The sequence below is a fragment of the Balaenoptera borealis genome (genome assembly GCF_965194805.1).
Source record: "Balaenoptera borealis genome assembly, chromosome: 3".
In the NCBI taxonomy this organism is placed as follows: domain Eukaryota; kingdom Metazoa; phylum Chordata; class Mammalia; order Artiodactyla; family Balaenopteridae; genus Balaenoptera; species Balaenoptera borealis.
Window position 1 is genome coordinate 66,606,473 of NC_138866.1, and position 18,135 is coordinate 66,624,607.

An 18,135-nucleotide genomic window follows, 5' to 3' on the forward strand; every position below is an offset into this window, starting at 1 on the left:
TTCTTTTTCAAATATTCTTAAATGAATATTGATTATAAAATAATTCACGTTAAAGGGATAGGAACCAAATGGGCAGTGCATTTCAAAATATCATAATTAAGGTGTCTTCCATATTTTCTTTGGTTAGGTAGCAAAGCAGTGGTATGATTTTGACCGATCTTCATTTGTTTTTGTTCGAAAATTAAGAGAAGGCCAAAATTTTATATTTCGGCACCAGCATGATTTTGATGAAAATGGAATCATTTACTGGATTGGGACAAATGCCAAGTAAGTCATTATTTAATGTAGGTTGAAAACATTCACCTGGAAAAAGAATTCTAGGTAGTAGAATAAAATTAACCACTCTGAGTATCCTGCAGTTTTAGGAATTTCGTCTTTTAGGTTAAATTTAAGACCATCCAAATTACTTTTTATGAAGAAAAAAATACCTAAATTGTTAAATGTAGAAGTTTTCTTAATAAATATAATTTTATATGGAAAAAAGCTAGTCTGAGCAAATGCAGTTATTTTAATAGTGTTAACTGTTAACACTGCTTAAGAGTATTTTCTTTGTTTTTGTGTAGAACTGCATATGAATGGGTTAATCCAGCTGCTTATGGACTTGTAGTAGTAACATCATCAGAAGGAAGAAATCTACCTTATGGCCGCTTAGAAGACATATTAAGTCGTGAAAATTCAGCTTTAAATTGTCATAGCAATGATGATAAGAATGCCTGGTTTGCCATAGATCTGGGTCTCTGGGTGGTACCATCAGCATATACACTGCGTCATGCTCGTGGTTATGGAAGGTCTGCACTGAGAAATTGGGTTTTCCAGGTATCCAAAGATGGACAGAACTGGACTTCTTTGTATACCCATGTTGATGACTGCAGTCTCAATGAACCAGGGTTAGTTGAGGAGTCTTTGTAAATTGGAAAACTCAGTAAAGAGCTTTGTTTATTTTTATAACTGTATCCTCCTAGAGCTCTCTTTTTTGTAAGATACTGAAACAAGATTTTCTAAAAATATCACTTGATTCTGTAATTTAGGTATTAAAACTTTGAAATACTGACTTTATCAAAACCATCAAATGCTTTAAACATTAGAAGCTGAGCTTACTTATTTAAAAAGAAGTTGATATATAGCTGTATGTATGTATATATAGCACACTGATAAAAACCAAAAAAAAATGGAGTTAACTTTTACTAAACTCCCTTTATTCACAGTATATGTGAATGTTTGACAAATTAACAGTGACTATTGATTTTTCTTATTTTATGTATCTGTTTTCCTAAATTTTATATATTGATCATATATATATTTTTTAAGGACAAAAAGTCAGCATTATATTTCTAAAAAATTTAGTTCTAATAAAGTTTAATTGTACATTGTGGCACATTTTGAGGAGTAGAGTGTAGAGTTAAATTACTTTTCTGTATGTGATGTAGTATGGAAGGAGCTTCTTAACATTAGGATTAATAGGTAATATTTTCAAGCTTTAAAGTTGATATTTTAGTATATCATTTAAAATTTTGCAAAAATTTAAAAATGTTTTTCATCATAAAAACATTGTTATTCATAAAATTTCTTATCTTATTTCTTTGGATTTTATTATTCATAAGTCATTAAGTGTTATGAGTCAAATTAATAATATGCATTTACACATTTCATTTTTAATTTATTTTCCTTACTGCTATTTTTCTCCTTTGATTTCTTGATTCTTGTGTAACAAACTGTTGACTGAACATGAAAGTTAGTTTACTTTTCATATAGTTTTCTATCATGTAACAAAATCTTCACCACCTTAAACATCTTTTTCATATGTTTAAAACATTACATAATATTTTCCCTAACACATTCACAGGTCAACAGCCACCTGGCCTCTTGATCCACCGAAGGATGAGAAACAAGGGTGGCGACATGTGAGAATTAAACAGATGGGGAAGAATGCAAGTGGCCAAACCCATTATCTCTCACTATCTGGATTTGAACTTTATGGCACTGTAAATGGAGTATGTGAAGATCAGCTAGGTAAAGAGAGTAGGTTTTTCTAACTTACTAAAACAATTATATTTATAAAAAGCGACTTTGTTTATATTTCTCTAATTTCTACCTTACAGGAAAAGCAGCTAAGGAAGCAGAAGCTAACCTTAGAAGACAGAGACGTCTAGTACGCTCCCAGGTACTGAAGTACATGGTTCCAGGGGCTCGTGTGATCAGAGGCCTTGATTGGAAATGGCGGGATCAGGATGGCAGCCCACAGGGAGAAGGCACCGTCACAGGAGAACTGCATAATGGTGAGTAGGTGCTTAGCATTTGTAGTGTAGAAATCAAGTATTTAAATAACAAAATATTTTTCTTTTGTTACTTTGGGGTAATTTATAAATTGAATAAATGTTCCAGGACTAAGTAGAACTGATTTATTGGTTTTATGTTAAAAGTGGGAAAAATCATTTATTTAGAAATAGGAAAAATTTTAAATTCTTAGGTTTTGACTCAAAACTTATTGCTAATATTTTGAAGTAATTAATAAGCTAGTATAAGGTGAATACCCTAAAGACACATTTTCTGCTGTTTTTGTGTTTTTTTTAGTTTATTATTCATAAGTTTCCATTGATTTTTATCTTAATTTCTTATGCTTTTCTTTATCTTGTTGGCTTGACAAGAATCAAGGCAGAATTTTTTGTTCAATTATGAGTCACATAGAAGAAAAAGCATTAACATTTATAGTTAAATATTTTTCAGTAAAGCATAGAACAAAAATTGTAGCCTTTTCATTTATTAGTTAATTATAAGATATTTCACAATGTTTCTCAGTCTACCAGTTTTTCTTTGGGGTAAGGGTTATTGTTTAAAATCAAGTTCATTTTTAACTTTTGATTCTGTAGATTTTAAGGAAGTCCATACCCACTTAAATTGCTGTTAACTCCCAGAAGCAACTATACTGGCTAGGTTTTTTTCTTATAACTTAAAAGACTCACTTATTAGTGGGTAATTTGCCTAACCAGTAGTGGGTTCTTATGAATTTTGCCTAGCATTAAAAAAAAAAAGAAGAGTAAAATGTTCATATTCTCAACTTACACCAAATATTGAAAGAGACATAATAAAAGTGACAATGCTTAGGAGAATGACTAACATTTGATATCTTAACTATGTGATAAAGGCATTTATTTACTTAAACTATTTTTGGTTTTATTACGCTTAAGATTCTGTTCCTTAAATTACATTACTAAATGCATTTCTGTATAGTCATACACTAATTGCAGATCACTGTCATGATAGCAGGTTTATAGTGAGTGAGCATGTACATAGCTGCCAAAATTCATAAAAAAAAATAATAGCTGAATAATAATAGTCCCATTCAACTCAGAAATTTCCAATGTTCTTGTTTTTAGGCATCTTAATGATACTTAGTTAACAGTCTATTCCCCCTAAATTATTTGACTTTTAAGTGTGTGAGCTAGTTAGAGATATGTGAATACAGTGTATTTTTTTTGGGCGGGAGTCAAGTGAAGCAACTGGAATTTTAATTTCAGAATTTAGCATGTAAGAAAGGCTTATTTTACTGATTTGACAAATGTAGCGAAGTCATACCTTAAAACCCTTATGCCATAGAGGGTTCTTAGCTTTCAAATACTTAAGCTAACCATTTCTAATAATGGCTAGTTATTACTAATTCTATCTTTTTATCTTTTGAGTATACGAGGAGTTCAGAGTTTTGTATCTTTACACTTACGGATAGTGTGTATGTACCCTTTCTGAGTGATCAGTTTAAACACATTCTCAAGCATAATATGAATGGTTTACATTTTTGAGTTATTTTTCTATGCTATATCAATTAAATCTCTTTCCTTTCTAAAGAATCTTTGTGTTGGTAGGAATATCCATTTTTTAATTTATTCCACAAATATGAGTGCCTACTATGTAAAGGTACTTTGTTAGACTTCAGATGCACAATGGTCAACAAAAAAGTATGACCCCATGCTTTCTGGGTAAAACAGATAAATTTACAGTTACAGATTTTGATAAGTACTATGCAATAAGTTATCAGTATATTTTGGGACCAGTTAATACAATACAAATGTAATTTTTATTTGGGATTGGGATATGTTTTTGAACTTTTCCTTTTCTCACGCTTTTCCATGTTGCAGAAGAGATAGTTAAATGTTGGTTCTTCAGAGGTTATTTCAGCATACAGAATAAATTGAGGCAATTGAAATGTCATCTAAACTAGATTATGTAGATTTGGGGCAGTCAGTTTCCTCTCAAACAACTTGTATGCAGATAATGCCCACAGGTAATTCAGTATTACTTAAACCCCTCTGAGCCTCATCGTAAACATATATGAACTTGGCATGTGTGTGTGTGCGTGTGCACATGCATGGGAATATGTGTGTATGGGTAAAGTACTTTTATTTAAACTTTATAAAGACTTAGCACTTTACAAAAATAAATATTTTTATGTGTTTTTTCTTCCTCTGAAGTAGTTAGCTTATAGCACTAAAATAAGATTGTAAAATTTCTATTAATTTTCTTTCTAATAGGCAATTTGTTTTGTTTTTGGAAGTAAATTACCATTTTTAAAAAAGAATAAGTATCATTTTCCAAGCATAAGTAAATATAGATTTAATATTGTTATGCTCATTAGTTCTCTTCACGTTATTAGCTTTATCATATAGGTTCTATCTAATAAAAGAGCCTAGCATACTTTTAAAATTTTGGTTTTAGAATTTTCTGCGCTTATTCAAATTTATTAAACTTAATCATAAGAGAACCAAATAACCACTGAACTTTGAGAACACAACCGAAATGCTAACTTAGTGTTATTTGAACTATAGTGACCTAGAATTTCTACAGTGATATATGAATATTTTGTCTGTCAATTATAGGATTTAGCCCAAACTTAGAAATTAATGGTTAAGCCAGCACTTTTTTCTATAAATAACATTTGACCACATAATCATATTTAGCAACTGAAAAAGCTTTTACTTAGATTTCATCTATACTTGCTGAAGTTGCAATATTTTACCATTTTTATCAGTCTTTTTACAATTTTTAACAGTTCTTCCCCTTAAAAGATACCCCAATAGATGTAAACATGACCCTTACATTAAGTATCACCAGAAAAAACAGTTCAGAAATAAGAGAAGTAGAAGGAAGGATTTAGTTTTAGTTAGCAGACCTTAGATGACTAGAAATTCAGAGAAGTGCAGCACTGATGAAAAGCTGATCCCATATTGTGGAGCTACTGTCTGACACGCTCCTATCTGCTTTCTGCTGGGTCTTACAAACTCCTGTCCCTTTCCAGGCTGGATTGATGTCACCTGGGATGCTGGTGGCTCAAACTCTTACCGTATGGGCGCAGAAGGAAAATTTGACCTCAAGCTTGCACCAGGGTACGACCCTGATACAGTGGCATCACCCAAACCTGTTTCATCCACTGTTTCAGGCACAACGCAATCATGGAGCAGCTTGGTGAAAAACAACTGTCCAGACAAGACATCTGCTGCTGCAGGCTCCTCAAGTAGAAAAGGAAGCAGCAGTTCTGTGTGTAGCGTGGCCAGTAGCAGCGACATCAGCTTGGGTTCGACCAAAACGGAACGGAGATCAGAAATTGTAATGGAACACAGTATAGTTTCAGGAGCTGATGTCCATGAACCAATTGTTGTTCTTTCATCTGCTGAAAACGTCCCTCAAACAGAAGTAGGGTCATCTTCCAGTGCAAGTACCAGCACCTTAACAACGGAAATGGGAAGTGAAAATGCTGAAAGAAAGTTAGGCCCTGATAGTTCTGTTCGTGCTCCTGGGGAGTCTAGTGCAATATCCATGGGAATTGTTAGTGTTAGTTCTCCTGATGTTAGTTCAGTATCTGAGTTAACTAATAAAGAAGCAGCTTCACAACGGCCCCTTAGCTCTTCAGCAAGTAACAGACTGTCAGTGAGTTCTTTGTTAGCTGCTGGGGCCCCTATGAGCTCTAGTGCAAGTGTTCCTAACCTGTCCTCAAGAGAAACATCTAGCTTGGAGAGTTTTGTAAGGAGAGTGGCAAACATAGCACGGACTAATGCCACGAACAACATGAATCTAAGCCGAAGCAGCAGTGATAACAACACTAATACTTTGGGGAGGAATGTGATGAGCACAGCAAGTAAGTGAGCTTTTCCTTATGGAACCCAATGCTTTTTCCACTCTGAGGGATGCAAAGTAGGATCTGTTCAAGTGGATTCTGGCTTCAGTCTTTAACTAGATCATTAACCATGTGAGATACAACTGTGTCAAATTTAGCACTTCAGGAATATGAGGTTAAGTTCTATAGAATTGTGATATTTTAAGAATTCTGATCAGGTGTGATAAAGAACCTCTTATTCTAAATAATAACACACTTCTGTTTTTCACTCCTCTGTGATAAATTGTTAAGTACAGTTGCAAGAGGAAATAGATGACTATTAAATATCATCAAAGTCAATTGAAACCAGAGCGTAATACTGGCATAGCTTTTACTTAGGTCCTGAATTGATATTAGCTTCTGAAAGTTTTTAATTCTAATTAAAGCTACCAATGGGTCAAAGTTATTCCCTTGGAAAATAACATTGGGAGTTATTTCATTGCCTGTTTCACTTATTTAAAAAGCTAGGCTTAACATTTTGAACAATAATAATGCTATAAAAATAAGAATTTTTAGTTGGATTTCAGTTGGGTTCCCAAAGTTGTTGCTTTTCAGCCTTTTAATAATTGGTGTTTCATGACCTCATTCTTCTTCCTAAATATCCAACGTAGTTTTTCTAAGGTTTATATAATCCTCCCTTTTTGTACTAATTTGCTTCATTTTTATCTTTAGCTTCTCCTCTTATGGGTGCTCAGAGTTTCCCTAATTTGACCACACCTGGTACTACATCAACAGTGACTATGTCAACATCCAGTGTCACTAGCAGCAGCAATGTAGCTACAGCAACAACAGCTTTATCAGTTGGTCAGTCATTAAGTAATACTTTGACCACCAGCCTCACATCAACCTCCAGTGAGAGTGACACAGGTCAGGAAGCAGAATATTCCTTATATGGTAAGTTATAGTTTACAATATTTAGATATTTGTATAGCGATGCTTTTGTTACATTTTTCTCCTTGGTTATTTTTAACCTTTGATTAGAAAAGGATAATTTTCTCTTCTTACAAATATGGCAGCTTCATATACGATGAAAAAACAGTGATATGCAGGACTGTTAAGAAATTATCTGATTGTAAATAGACGTCTAGGAACTTTTTGTGTGTCATCCTTTTTTTGCCTTTTGTCACTAGTGAAGTTTTATTAGAAGAACCATAATAACAGAGATATTTGATACCTTTATCAGAGAAGAAAGAAGTGTGATAGATTAATAAGCTTTGTAAATTGATAGTTCCTGTACGTTGTAATGTAAGAGGAAAAACACTCCTGTGTGTCTCCTGTACTTTTAATACTCTACTCATAGAATGCTTCACTTCTGGCATGTCGTTAGCACCAGATGTGTGTGAAGTTTTCCCACATCAGCTCAATGTCTTAAAATTTAACTCAATTCTGACACTACCTACCTACCTGGAGATAGTATCAGATCCCACAGGTTAAAGTCTTAGTTCCACAACACTAATCACAAGTCCAGGTTGTCATCTGTGCTTCTGACTGACTGGCTATAAATTGGAAGTTTCCATGATCCCATCCTTGGGTTGGATTAATTTGCTAGAGCGGCTCACAGGACTCAGGAAAACATTTTATTTACTGGGTTACTGGTTTATTATAAAAAGGATATATAGGGAATTCCCTGGCGGTCCAGTGGTTAGGACTCCGTGCTTCCACTGCTGAGGCCCGGGGTTCGATCCCTGGTCGGGGAATGAAGATCCCACAAGCCGCGTGGTTCGGCCAAAAAAAAAAAAAAAAAAAAAAGATATATAACTCAGAACAGCCAGGTGGAAGAGATGCATAGGGTGAAGTCTGGAAGGGTCCCAAGCACAGGAACTTCTGTCCCCATGGAGTTTAGGGACCCTCCTGGCCTGTCAGTGTGTTCATGTCCACCAACCTGGAAGCTTTCTGAACCCCAGCCTTTTGGGATTTTTTTGGAGGCTTCATGATTTAGGCACCATTAACTAAATTATTGGCCATTGGTGACTCAATCTCCAGCTCCTCTCCTCAGAGGACTAAGGGGTGGGGTGAAAGTTCCAACCCTCTACTTGTGGTTGGTTCCACTAACAACCAGCTCCTTCCTTAGATTACCTAAGGGCTTTTTAAAAGTCTCATTAAAACAACTCTGGTTATGAATAACAAAGGACACCTCTATTGCTCTTATCTCTTAGGAAATTCCAAGAGTTTTAGGAACTCAGTGCCTAGAACAGAGGCAAAGATCAAATTTATTTTATTGTAAATCACAATATCACAACTATTACCAAAGTCTTTTGGCAATTCTTTATTTAGGTAACATTTGAATTTTTTTCAGATGAATTAATTTTTGCTTAGGGGGTTTTATAGTTACATTATTATAGCTTCCATGGTATGTAGTCAGTGATAAAACCATCTGATTCAATTAAAATATGTTTCTGATCACCTTATTTTATCTTACTAGAAAAGTAAAACTTTTTATAGAAAGGAAATATAGAAGCAGATAAAATCATCTAGTTCGTACCTTCCAGAGACAACCACTGTTGTCATTTAATACATATCATTTGATATATACTTTCGGTTTTTGTTTTTTTAAACAAAAAGGGATTCTATCCTTTGCAGACAGCTCTTTTCACTCAGTACATTGTGAAATATTTTCATATTGTTCAGTGAGTTTCTAAAGCCAAGAATTGCATCTGATGTTCTATGGTTTTAGGAAAAGCATTACATTTCTCTCTTTCTACTTTAGCTATTAAATATGTATATAGCAAAATGATGATGATTGTTACACCAAAGTATTGTATATTCACTGAATAAACTTTTCTACTTTGGTTTTTCTCATGGAGGCTTTCTGCTTCTCCCTGTTAATATGTTAACTTTAAGCTTTAGTTCTAAATCATGTGAAGTGTTAAGAAAGTTGTGGGTATGCTAGTGGGAAAGAATATTGAAGAGTTAGGGCTACTGGTTGCCTTTTAAAAGTTATTCTTTAGTGATTAAAATTTCCTTTTCTACATTTCTAAAACTGGAGGACTCTTTGAGAGTGCTGCTATATGAAGGATCAGAGTAACATCTGCCTTATAAAATAATTTCTATATATGCAAACTTTGAGGGACATGATTTGATTCTGTAATATGGTCAAATGTATAAAATAAGGAGCTTTTTGAAAATATATGTATATATAATATTCTTATACTCTGATAAAAAAAGGGAAGATGAGTTAAACAAACCTCTGACTTCAGTGAATTGTAACATATAGGAGGTGGAATTTATATATACATATATTTTTTTTTTTCCTTTAAAAATAAACCAAAAAGTGGAATTGATTTATTTTGTATACTACCACATCATGTTCATGAGAACCACTACCTAAATTGCAGGATGGCACTTTACGTATGTTAGGGGTAATATATTTCATCAAATTTAAGATGCCGTTAATTATAAGATTATCTTATGTCACTAAGGAAAAAATGTTGCCAATTTAGCTGTGAATATTCTGAAATCAGAATATGTCTTACAAGCAATGGCAAGTCACAGTAAAAGGCATTGAATTTTTAGTCCTATATAATTATTAGACTTAAAAAATTATATTTGGTTCAGAAATTTGCAAATGCAAGTTTCTACTAAATAATTATAAATTGTTTTCTGGATGTTCTTTTGGAATATAGAGTATATACTCCTCTACTGTCTTCTTATCCATAGAAGTTTTTTTAATTCCAGATCCAGTAAAAACTTACCTTGTTTTAGACCCATTATTCCTCCTTTTGTTTTCAGTTCCTGTGGAGAACAGCTTCTCAGCATCTTCATTATGTGGGGCAATGTAAATTTGACCTTATCTTTACTGAAGGGTGAAGGGAAGAGATCCTAAGAAGGAGGGAGACAAAAGGGATTCAAGTTTATTGAACTTTTTTATGTGCTAGATAATTTGCATAATATGAAAGATGGTACCTAACATTATTCCATAGTAAATAGGCATTATCTTTAAGTAGTCATTATCATTAAGTAATCTCCCCAGTCACATAGATAAACTCAGGTCTCTCTCTGATCGATTTAATTCTGTTCTTTTCCCTCGTAAGATCTTTCACAGTTTATACTTATGTATTCATTTGTTTACTTTTAAATGCCTCTCTGCCCTGTAAGCTCCATGGGGGCTCAGACCATGTCTATTTTGTTTACAACTGCATATACCTGGTGGCTAATGGAATTCTTGGCACATAGTAGGTACTCAACAGATAATTGTTGACAGAGCGAATGATTCCAGTGTTCTCTTTCCACCATTTTATGTTTCCTGTGACTTGTGCAGAGAATAATGATAGGATTGTTTTTATTTTTTAACATACCCCATATTGTTGACCTTTTTAAAAATGATTTGTAGATACAGATTTAGTTTATGACCATCCTTTATCCCATGTTGTTTTCATGCTTGTGACTATTTACCATTGTTACTCATCCTTTATGTGTGGTGGTAGAAGAGTGGCGGTACTAGATGTGGCCTTTATACTTGTCCCTTTGGAATTTTACCTTTGTATTATAAAATCAATATGCAAAGTTACTTTGTTATGCTTTGTTAATTCTGTTAAGAGGAAGATCGTTGGTTTTGTTTTCTAGATTTCCTTGATAGCTGCCGTGCCAGTACTCTGCTAGCTGAGCTAGATGATGATGAGGACTTGCCGGAACCAGATGAGGAAGATGATGAAAATGAAGATGACAATCAGGAGGACCAAGAATACGAGGAGGTTATGGTAGAGAGAGTCCCCCATTCTCTCAACTAAGACAGGGTGTTAATTGAAATGAAGAGAGGAAAAGCAAAGTCCTGGTTAAACTTTGAAGCAAGTGATATGGCACCAGTATGAAAAGTGTGGTTAATTAAGAAAAGCACTTTTAATCTGAGCATTTATGACATTTTTTGAAAGAAAATAAATTGGTTATAGTTGAAAAACACTACAATGTCACATCTGATGTTTTCACAGGTTTTAAAGTGTGAAGAACTGCACTAATCCTAAAGAATATAATTTTCATGGTTCTTCCACAACAGTTATACTTAGAAATTTTTGGTACCTACTGTTTTGTAAGCAGTATCTGCATGTTATCTCATCAGTCCTTACACAGACCTATGAGACAGAGACATAGAAAACATAATTTGCCCTTATTATTTAGAGTTAAGTAGAAAAGTAGGACCCAAGCTTAGGCAGTATGATCCAGAACTCTTAGTGTTTGATAACTATGATTGTCTTCAAATTGAACTGTTGCCTGAAAATGCCTTTTATTTTAACTTCTTGTATAATTTTTATTTCCCTTTATAAAATGTTTCTAGATTAAAACATGTTTTTTCATAAGTTGAGTTATAGTGGGGTGGAGAACTCCAAAAAATGCTTTTAGTATATCTTGCTTAGAAAACATATAGAATATTAGCACATTTCTTGTGAAGGTTAGTATATGATGCATGATGAATTTAAAACATTCACTTTGTAACTTTTCTGTACATGGCTAATGAATATGAAGTTTTCTAATGACAGTTTTGGTAATATAGGTTTATAGTTCAGGTCAAGGCTGAATAGGGATATATATGGGTCAGATAATTAGACATGTCTCTTTACATTTTCTGTATCAGATTCTGAGACGTCCATCCCTGCAGCGTCGAGCTGGCTCCCGCTCTGATGTAACACACCATGCTGTCACCTCTCAGCTACCACAGGTCCCAGCTGGAGCGGGGAGTCGACCTATTGGGGAGCAGGTAATATCTTTATGTTTACCTTCTCTACAGTGTATTTTTTTCCCTTTTCACAGTAAAGCACCGACTAAAATGCCTAGAAAAATATACAGCAGGGGCAGGGTGAGGGCAGGAAGCTACTAAATGGAGTTAACAAAAAGAGACTTGCCCAACTGCTTGGGTCCCATATTCCAGATGGAGTCCATGACTGTTCTACCATACATAGCGCATGCAAGAGTTTCTTACTTGAAACCTGCTCATCTTGGCCTTTGGGCGGCAGTAAACATATACTAAAATGGTTAATAGCTATTTTCTAAGTTTTCATAGTAGAGTAATAGAAGTATTAGTCTATTAACTAACATTTATCATTAATTACGTGCTAGGCACTGTTTATGTATAGTAACTAATTCGGTCCTTTCAACAACCCTTTGAGGTGATTATTAGTCCCAATTTTCAGGTGAAGTGATTGACCTTGGAGAGGCAGCAGTGAGCCGTGGCTTGAAGCAAGGTCTTAGTTCCTTGCCCAGGAATTGAACCTGGGTAGCCTGGATGAAAACCAGGAATCCTGGCCACCAGACCAGCAGGGACTAGAAGCTAGAAGCAAATTTTCCCCTGCTCTTGGCCCCGCTGAAAAATGCATTTCTTAAGGAGGCAGAAACTGTAAAAACAGGTACAAAGTTTATTATTAGAGACACAGCACGACAAGTGGGAGAGAACACAGAGAAGCAGTTTGTTTAATTAAGACAGAAGCAAGGCAGAGATGCACACCTGGAGAGAAAGGGTGTGGGCATCCCCCCTAATGAGGAGCGTAGTGAAGAGGCGGGTTAAGTGATTTATATAGGGCAGTTCTTCCGGGTCTTTGTTTATCCTTAGCCAATTACCTGGTTTCTGTTTCCACACCTGACCTGCCCTAGGGCCCTCTCCAACATGCCTGCGCTACTTTTTTCCAAGATGGATTCCAGCCCAGAGACCTATGGGGGGCCTTGGCATCGCATATTATGGGGTGGTGCCTCCTCCTTTTTGACCCCCAAGGAGCCTTTCTGAGCATGTGCAGTGTCTCCCTCGCCCCAAGGATGGGAAATATGTGACCTCTTTATCTTTACTCAAACAGGGATTAGACCCTCTCTGTCCCGGCAGGGACTGTTATCTTAGAGTGTCCTCAGGAGACAAAGCCTGGATATTTACCCTGTTTCTGTTGTTATTTCTGTTTTGAATTACAAACAGGAGGCTGGTTTTAAATATCTAACCTTGAAGCCCACCTATCTCCTGTCTCAGGAAGTGCAAACAGGAGGCTAGTTGTAAGTGTCCAGCCTGAAGCCCATGTATCTCCTGCCTCATGATTACTAAAGATCACACATAGAAGTTTTGGATCCAGGATAAAAACCCAGACATTCTGGTTCCAGAGCTGTCAAATGTCAGTTTGATTTGTTATAAAGGTTAATTTCAATTAAGTGTTCAAAATATGAGGGGTCTATATGTGTACATTTAAGTATATAGATAATTATTATTTAAAAATTATTACATCAGACATTTACAGTATTTACAATTCATTGATCTCTTTTTTGTTGATACAAAAAGTGAAGGAGAGGAGAAAATGTTCCTTAAAAAAACTTTTATTATGGAATTTTTCAAACATGCTAGAAATAGAAAGAATAGTGCAATGACTCCCCAAGAACCCATCATTTGACAGATCAACACTTTGTCGAACTTGTTTGAACTATTTGCCCCATAGTAATTTAAAGCAACTTCCAAGCACCGTATCTGCTTTGTATGTAATTCAGTATGTAATACAGTTTACACTTTTTTTAAAAAAACAGCCTATTTAAAAATAATTATACCTTCACAGGAAGTTGCAAAGATCCAAGGGTCCTGTGTGCCCTTTGTTCAGTTTCTTCCAGTGGTTACATCTTACATAATTAGAGTACAGTATCAAAACCAGGAAGCTGGCATTGGTCCAATGTGTGTGTATGGTTCTTTGTCATTTTATCACGTGTAAATTTGTGTAACCATCACTAAAGCTACTTATCTTTTTTTGACTTTTCATTTAGCTTTAGTACCAGATGTGTGACTCTTGAAATTTTAACCATACAGCGGCTTACTTTTTATAAACTTAAATCATTAAGAAATTTATGTATCTACACGTTTGGCTCATATTGTGCTTAAGAAATATGGTTGAATAAGGACATGTAATACCTTTAGAGAGAAGTATTTGACATATACCTTATTTTATAGATAGCATATCACTTTAGCAGTAATGAAGAGTTTTACCTTTTAATGTTTGTACGTGGAATTTTATTTTAATAGGAAGAAGAAGAGTATGAAACTAAAGGGGGACGCCGGAGAACATGGGATGATGATTATGTACTAAAGCGGCAGTTTTCAGCTTTGGTTCCTGCTTTTGATCCTAGACCAGGTCGTACTAATGTCCAGCAGACAACTGATCTAGAAATTCCACCCCCAGGTATACTATATTTTAGTTTTTGTGGTTTAATTTTAATAGGTACCAAATAAAGTAGTACTGTATAGTTTAAAAAAGTAAGGTACTACTTGTATATGCAGGTTATAAGTAAAAGGTTTCAGGAGGAACTATGTATCAGCCATGCATCCTTAAAAAAAATACAGATTTTTTTAAAAGGAGCAAATTACAGTATTTTATTTTATTTTATTTTTTATTGAAGTATAGTTGATTTACAATGTTGTGCTGGTTTCTGGTTTACAGCACAGTGATCCAGTTATACATGTATGTATTCTTTTCCATATTCTTTCCGTTACGGTTTATTACAGGATATTGAATATAGTTCCCTGTGCTATACAGTAGGACCTTGTTGTTTATATATTTTATATGTAGTAGTTTGTATCTGCTAATCCCAAACTCCTAATTTATCCCTCCCCCACCACCTTTCCTCTTTGGTAACCATAAGTTTGTTTTCTGTATTTGTGAGTCTGTTTCTGTTTCATAAATAAGTTCATTTGTATCACATTTTAGATTCTACATTATAACTGATATCATACAGTATTTGTCTTTCTCTGTCAGACTTACTTCACTTAGTATGATAATCTCTAGGTCTGTCCATGTTGGTGCAAATGGCATTATTTCATTCTTTTTTATGGCTGAGTAGTATTCTGTTGTGTATATATACACACCACATCTTTATCCATTCATCTGTCCATAGACATTTAGGTTGCTTCCATGTCTTGGCTATAAAATTATAGTATTTTAAAAACACACCGTGTTTTACATTTGTATAAATTTTAAAGCAAGGACTCATTTAAAGGTAGATAATTTGTATTCTGTTTTCTGCTGGATCAAAATTGCTAAGCATTACTCCCATGCAGCTTTTACTTTGAAAAGCTATATAGTGGTTTTAGTTATGGCCTCCAGAGTCAGTCAGCCTGAGTGCCAGCTCCATCTCTTACAACTCTATTTTGGGTGTGGTAGGCACACTAATGGCCCCCTCCCAAAGATATGTAGGTCCTAACCTCTAGAATCTGTGAATATATCACCTTAACATGAGAAAAGAGACTTCGTAGATGTGATTAAGAATCTTGAGATGGAGAAATTATCCTGTTTTTCTGGGTGAGCCCAGTGTAATCACCAGTGCCCTCATAAGAGAGAAACAGGAGGGTCAGAGTCAGAGGAGATTTGACAACAGGAAGCAGCAATCACAGTGATGAGGGGCCATGAGTCAAGGAACATGGGAGGACTCTGGATGCTAGAAAACTCAAGGAAATGGATTCTTCCCTAGAGCCTCCAAAAGGAACAAAGCCTTGCCCAACCCATTTTAGATTTCTGGCCTCTAGAATTACAAGATAATACATTTGTGTTGTTTTAAACCACTCAGTTGTGGTAATTTGTTATAGCAGCAATAGGAAACTAATACACTGGGCAAATCCCCTAATCTGTGTAAGCCTGGCTTTCCTTATCTCTTATATGGGGAAAATAAAGTCCTTGTTTGACAAGGTAGTTAAAAGGTTTAAATGAGGTGAGATATGTAAAGTGTCTAGCATGGTACCTGATGTGTGTCTCAATAAATGTCAGCTATTGTAATCAGTATATTATCCTTCAAGAAGACTTAAATGTTACTGTGGAATGTACTTTTTACTTGATAAAAAGATACCTATGTTAAATATGAACATAAGTGCAGTTTATAGTATAATGTGAGGTATATGATGTAGGATGATGGTGAGAATGAGTATGAATCAAGATGTTCCAAGGTCCCTTCAAAAAGGAAAACCTATTCTAGGGAGTATAAATAGGTACAGATTTTCGATAGAGTTCTTTAGCAATGTATTTCATATTTTTACTACTACAGATTGGTACTATAGAAGTATTAGCTCTGCACTCAGATGACTGCAGAAGTATTTTTTAAAAATTGGAAATGACCTTCATTATGTCTGATAACAGATATGGTTCTGGTAAAGTACAATGGGATGTCATGCAGTGTATAAAACAATACTTTATAAAACTATATCATGATATGAGGAAAAGATTCCTGAGATTAAAAAAAAGAGTGCATCACTAAATACATATGAAACTAATTGTATTTGTGTGTGTGTGTGTGTGTTTACCTTGTAACAGACTCATTCAATGTAAGCAAAAGGTTGATAGGTCTTTAACTGAGTATGTGGTTTTCTCTGTATGTAGTATTATTAATAATTTTAGTTTTCTCATTCATAAAAATAAAATGTTCTGAAATATACAATTATCATGTATATCCTAATAAAAACTAGAGATTCGTATCATATGTATAAATTCTTCTCTAGTACACTGTCTTTAACCTAATTGTATTCTTCCCATTTTAAAAAAACAAAAATATTGAGGCCAGGAGAATCTTTTTTTTTTTTTTAATAAGATTGACACTAGCTATAGGTTTTTTTTTAATATATAAATAAATTTATTTATTTATTTATTTATTTATTTTGGGCCGCGCTGGGTCTTCGTTGTTGCGCGGGGGCTTTCTCTAGTTGCAGTGAGCCGGGGCGCGGTGCGCGGGCTTCTAGTTGCGGTGGCTTCTCTTGTTGCGGAGCATGGGCTCTAGGCACGTGGGCTTCAGTAGTTGTGGCTTGCGGGCTCTAGAGCTCAGGCTCAGCAGTTGTGGCGCACGGGCTTAGTTGCTCCGCAGCACGTGGTATCTTCCCTGACCAGGGACCAGTGCTCAAACCCGTGTCCGCTGCATTGGCAGGCAGATTCTTAACCACTCTGCCACCAGGGAAGTCCCCAGGAGAATCTTAGGTAGCTGACATCTTTAGCTGATATACGGCAGAAACATTTAGATTTCATGTAACCTGTCTCTTGGTGCAGTGCTCTTTCTGGACTGCTTATTTTAGTGTAATTGTTTTTCATATCTTCCATATTTTTAGGAACACCTCATTCAGAGCTCTTGGAAGAAGTTGAATGTACTCCGTCACCTCGATTAGCCCTCACTTTGAAAGTAACAGGTCTTGGAACAACTCGTGAAGTTGAATTACCACTCACTAATTTCAGATCAACCATCTTTTACTATGTGCAGAAATTGCTTCAGTTGTCGTGTAACGGCAATGTGAAATCAGATAAACTTAGGCGTATTTGGGAGCCAACATACACGTAAGAGATTTTAACTTAATGTTTTAAGTAGATATTTTCATAGTGTATGAGCCAAGAAATATTTTCTATATTTTGTATTATAGGAACAGAAAAGATTTAGTTCTCTTGGTTTACAGGAACAGATAAGAGCATTTCTGACTACGGATGGAGAAAGGTTAAAGCTTACAACTGGGAGGAACTTTAGAAATAATCTAGACTAGCTCCTTATGTAATAATTGTTGAACTCTGACTGGGATTGTGTATGAAGTAGTAAATATTTTCTGTTATTTGCTTTGGGGTCTGTGAGTTAAACCTGCCTCTCTTTGTTCATTCATTTATTCATTCAGTAAATAATTATCAATGACCTTTGGCAAATTTATTTAACATTATAGTACCTCGTTTTCTAATCTGTAAAATGAGAGTGGTTGTGAGGAATCAATGAATTAATATATGTAGATTCAGTACTGTATGAGATGTAGAGGGTGCTCAGTATTACCTATAATAATATTTGTTATTTAATAATATAAATAATTTAATATAAATAATTATAGTCATCCTATGTAACTTCACTTTTCTTAGTTTATTTTTCTGATGTTCTCTTAACATCACTGATAATCTTAGATAATGTCCAATAAAGTAATCTAGGTCTTTTTGAGATAGAACAGAAGGTCGTCATGGCATTCTCATCCTTCAGTTTTTATTGGAATATAAAATTTGATCTCAACTGCCTCTTGGTCCTTGTTATTCTTATCCTTCTTTCCATCT

The 18,135-nt window shown here is 34.8% G+C and overlaps 2 protein-coding genes across 10 annotated transcripts in view; one reads left to right on the forward strand and one right to left on the reverse strand.

Moving 5' to 3' along the window:
- The window catches only part of HECTD1 (HECT domain E3 ubiquitin protein ligase 1), a 91,137-nt gene that overhangs the window by 62,274 nt on the left and 10,728 nt on the right, over nt 1-18,135 (forward strand). For 2 of the 9 annotated variants that reach the window (XM_082383998.1, XM_082384002.1), the window contains exons 21-30: nt 128-267; nt 564-887; nt 1,844-2,010; nt 2,100-2,276; nt 5,288-6,124; nt 6,815-7,036; nt 10,706-10,839; nt 11,709-11,831; nt 14,112-14,268; nt 17,169-17,391. In XM_082383998.1, the coding sequence (XP_082240124.1) occupies nt 128-267; nt 564-887; nt 1,844-2,010; nt 2,100-2,276; nt 5,288-6,124; nt 6,815-7,036; nt 10,706-10,839; nt 11,709-11,831; nt 14,112-14,268; nt 17,169-17,391 (2,504 nt within the window). The remainder of the gene's footprint in view (nt 1-127; nt 268-563; nt 888-1,843; nt 2,011-2,099; nt 2,277-5,287; nt 6,125-6,814; nt 7,037-10,705; nt 10,840-11,708; nt 11,832-14,111; nt 14,269-17,168; nt 17,392-18,135) is intronic. The other 7 variants (XM_082383999.1, XM_082384003.1, XM_082384000.1 and 4 more) reach the window with 4 other exon arrangements.
- Nucleotides 9,834-18,135, reverse strand: part of AP4S1 (adaptor related protein complex 4 subunit sigma 1) — a 74,216-nt gene continuing 65,914 nt past the window's right edge. Inside the window, exon 6 of the mRNA XM_082384268.1 lies at nt 9,834-9,961. The gene's annotated coding sequence lies outside the window, so the exon portion shown is untranslated. The remainder of the gene's footprint in view (nt 9,962-18,135) is intronic.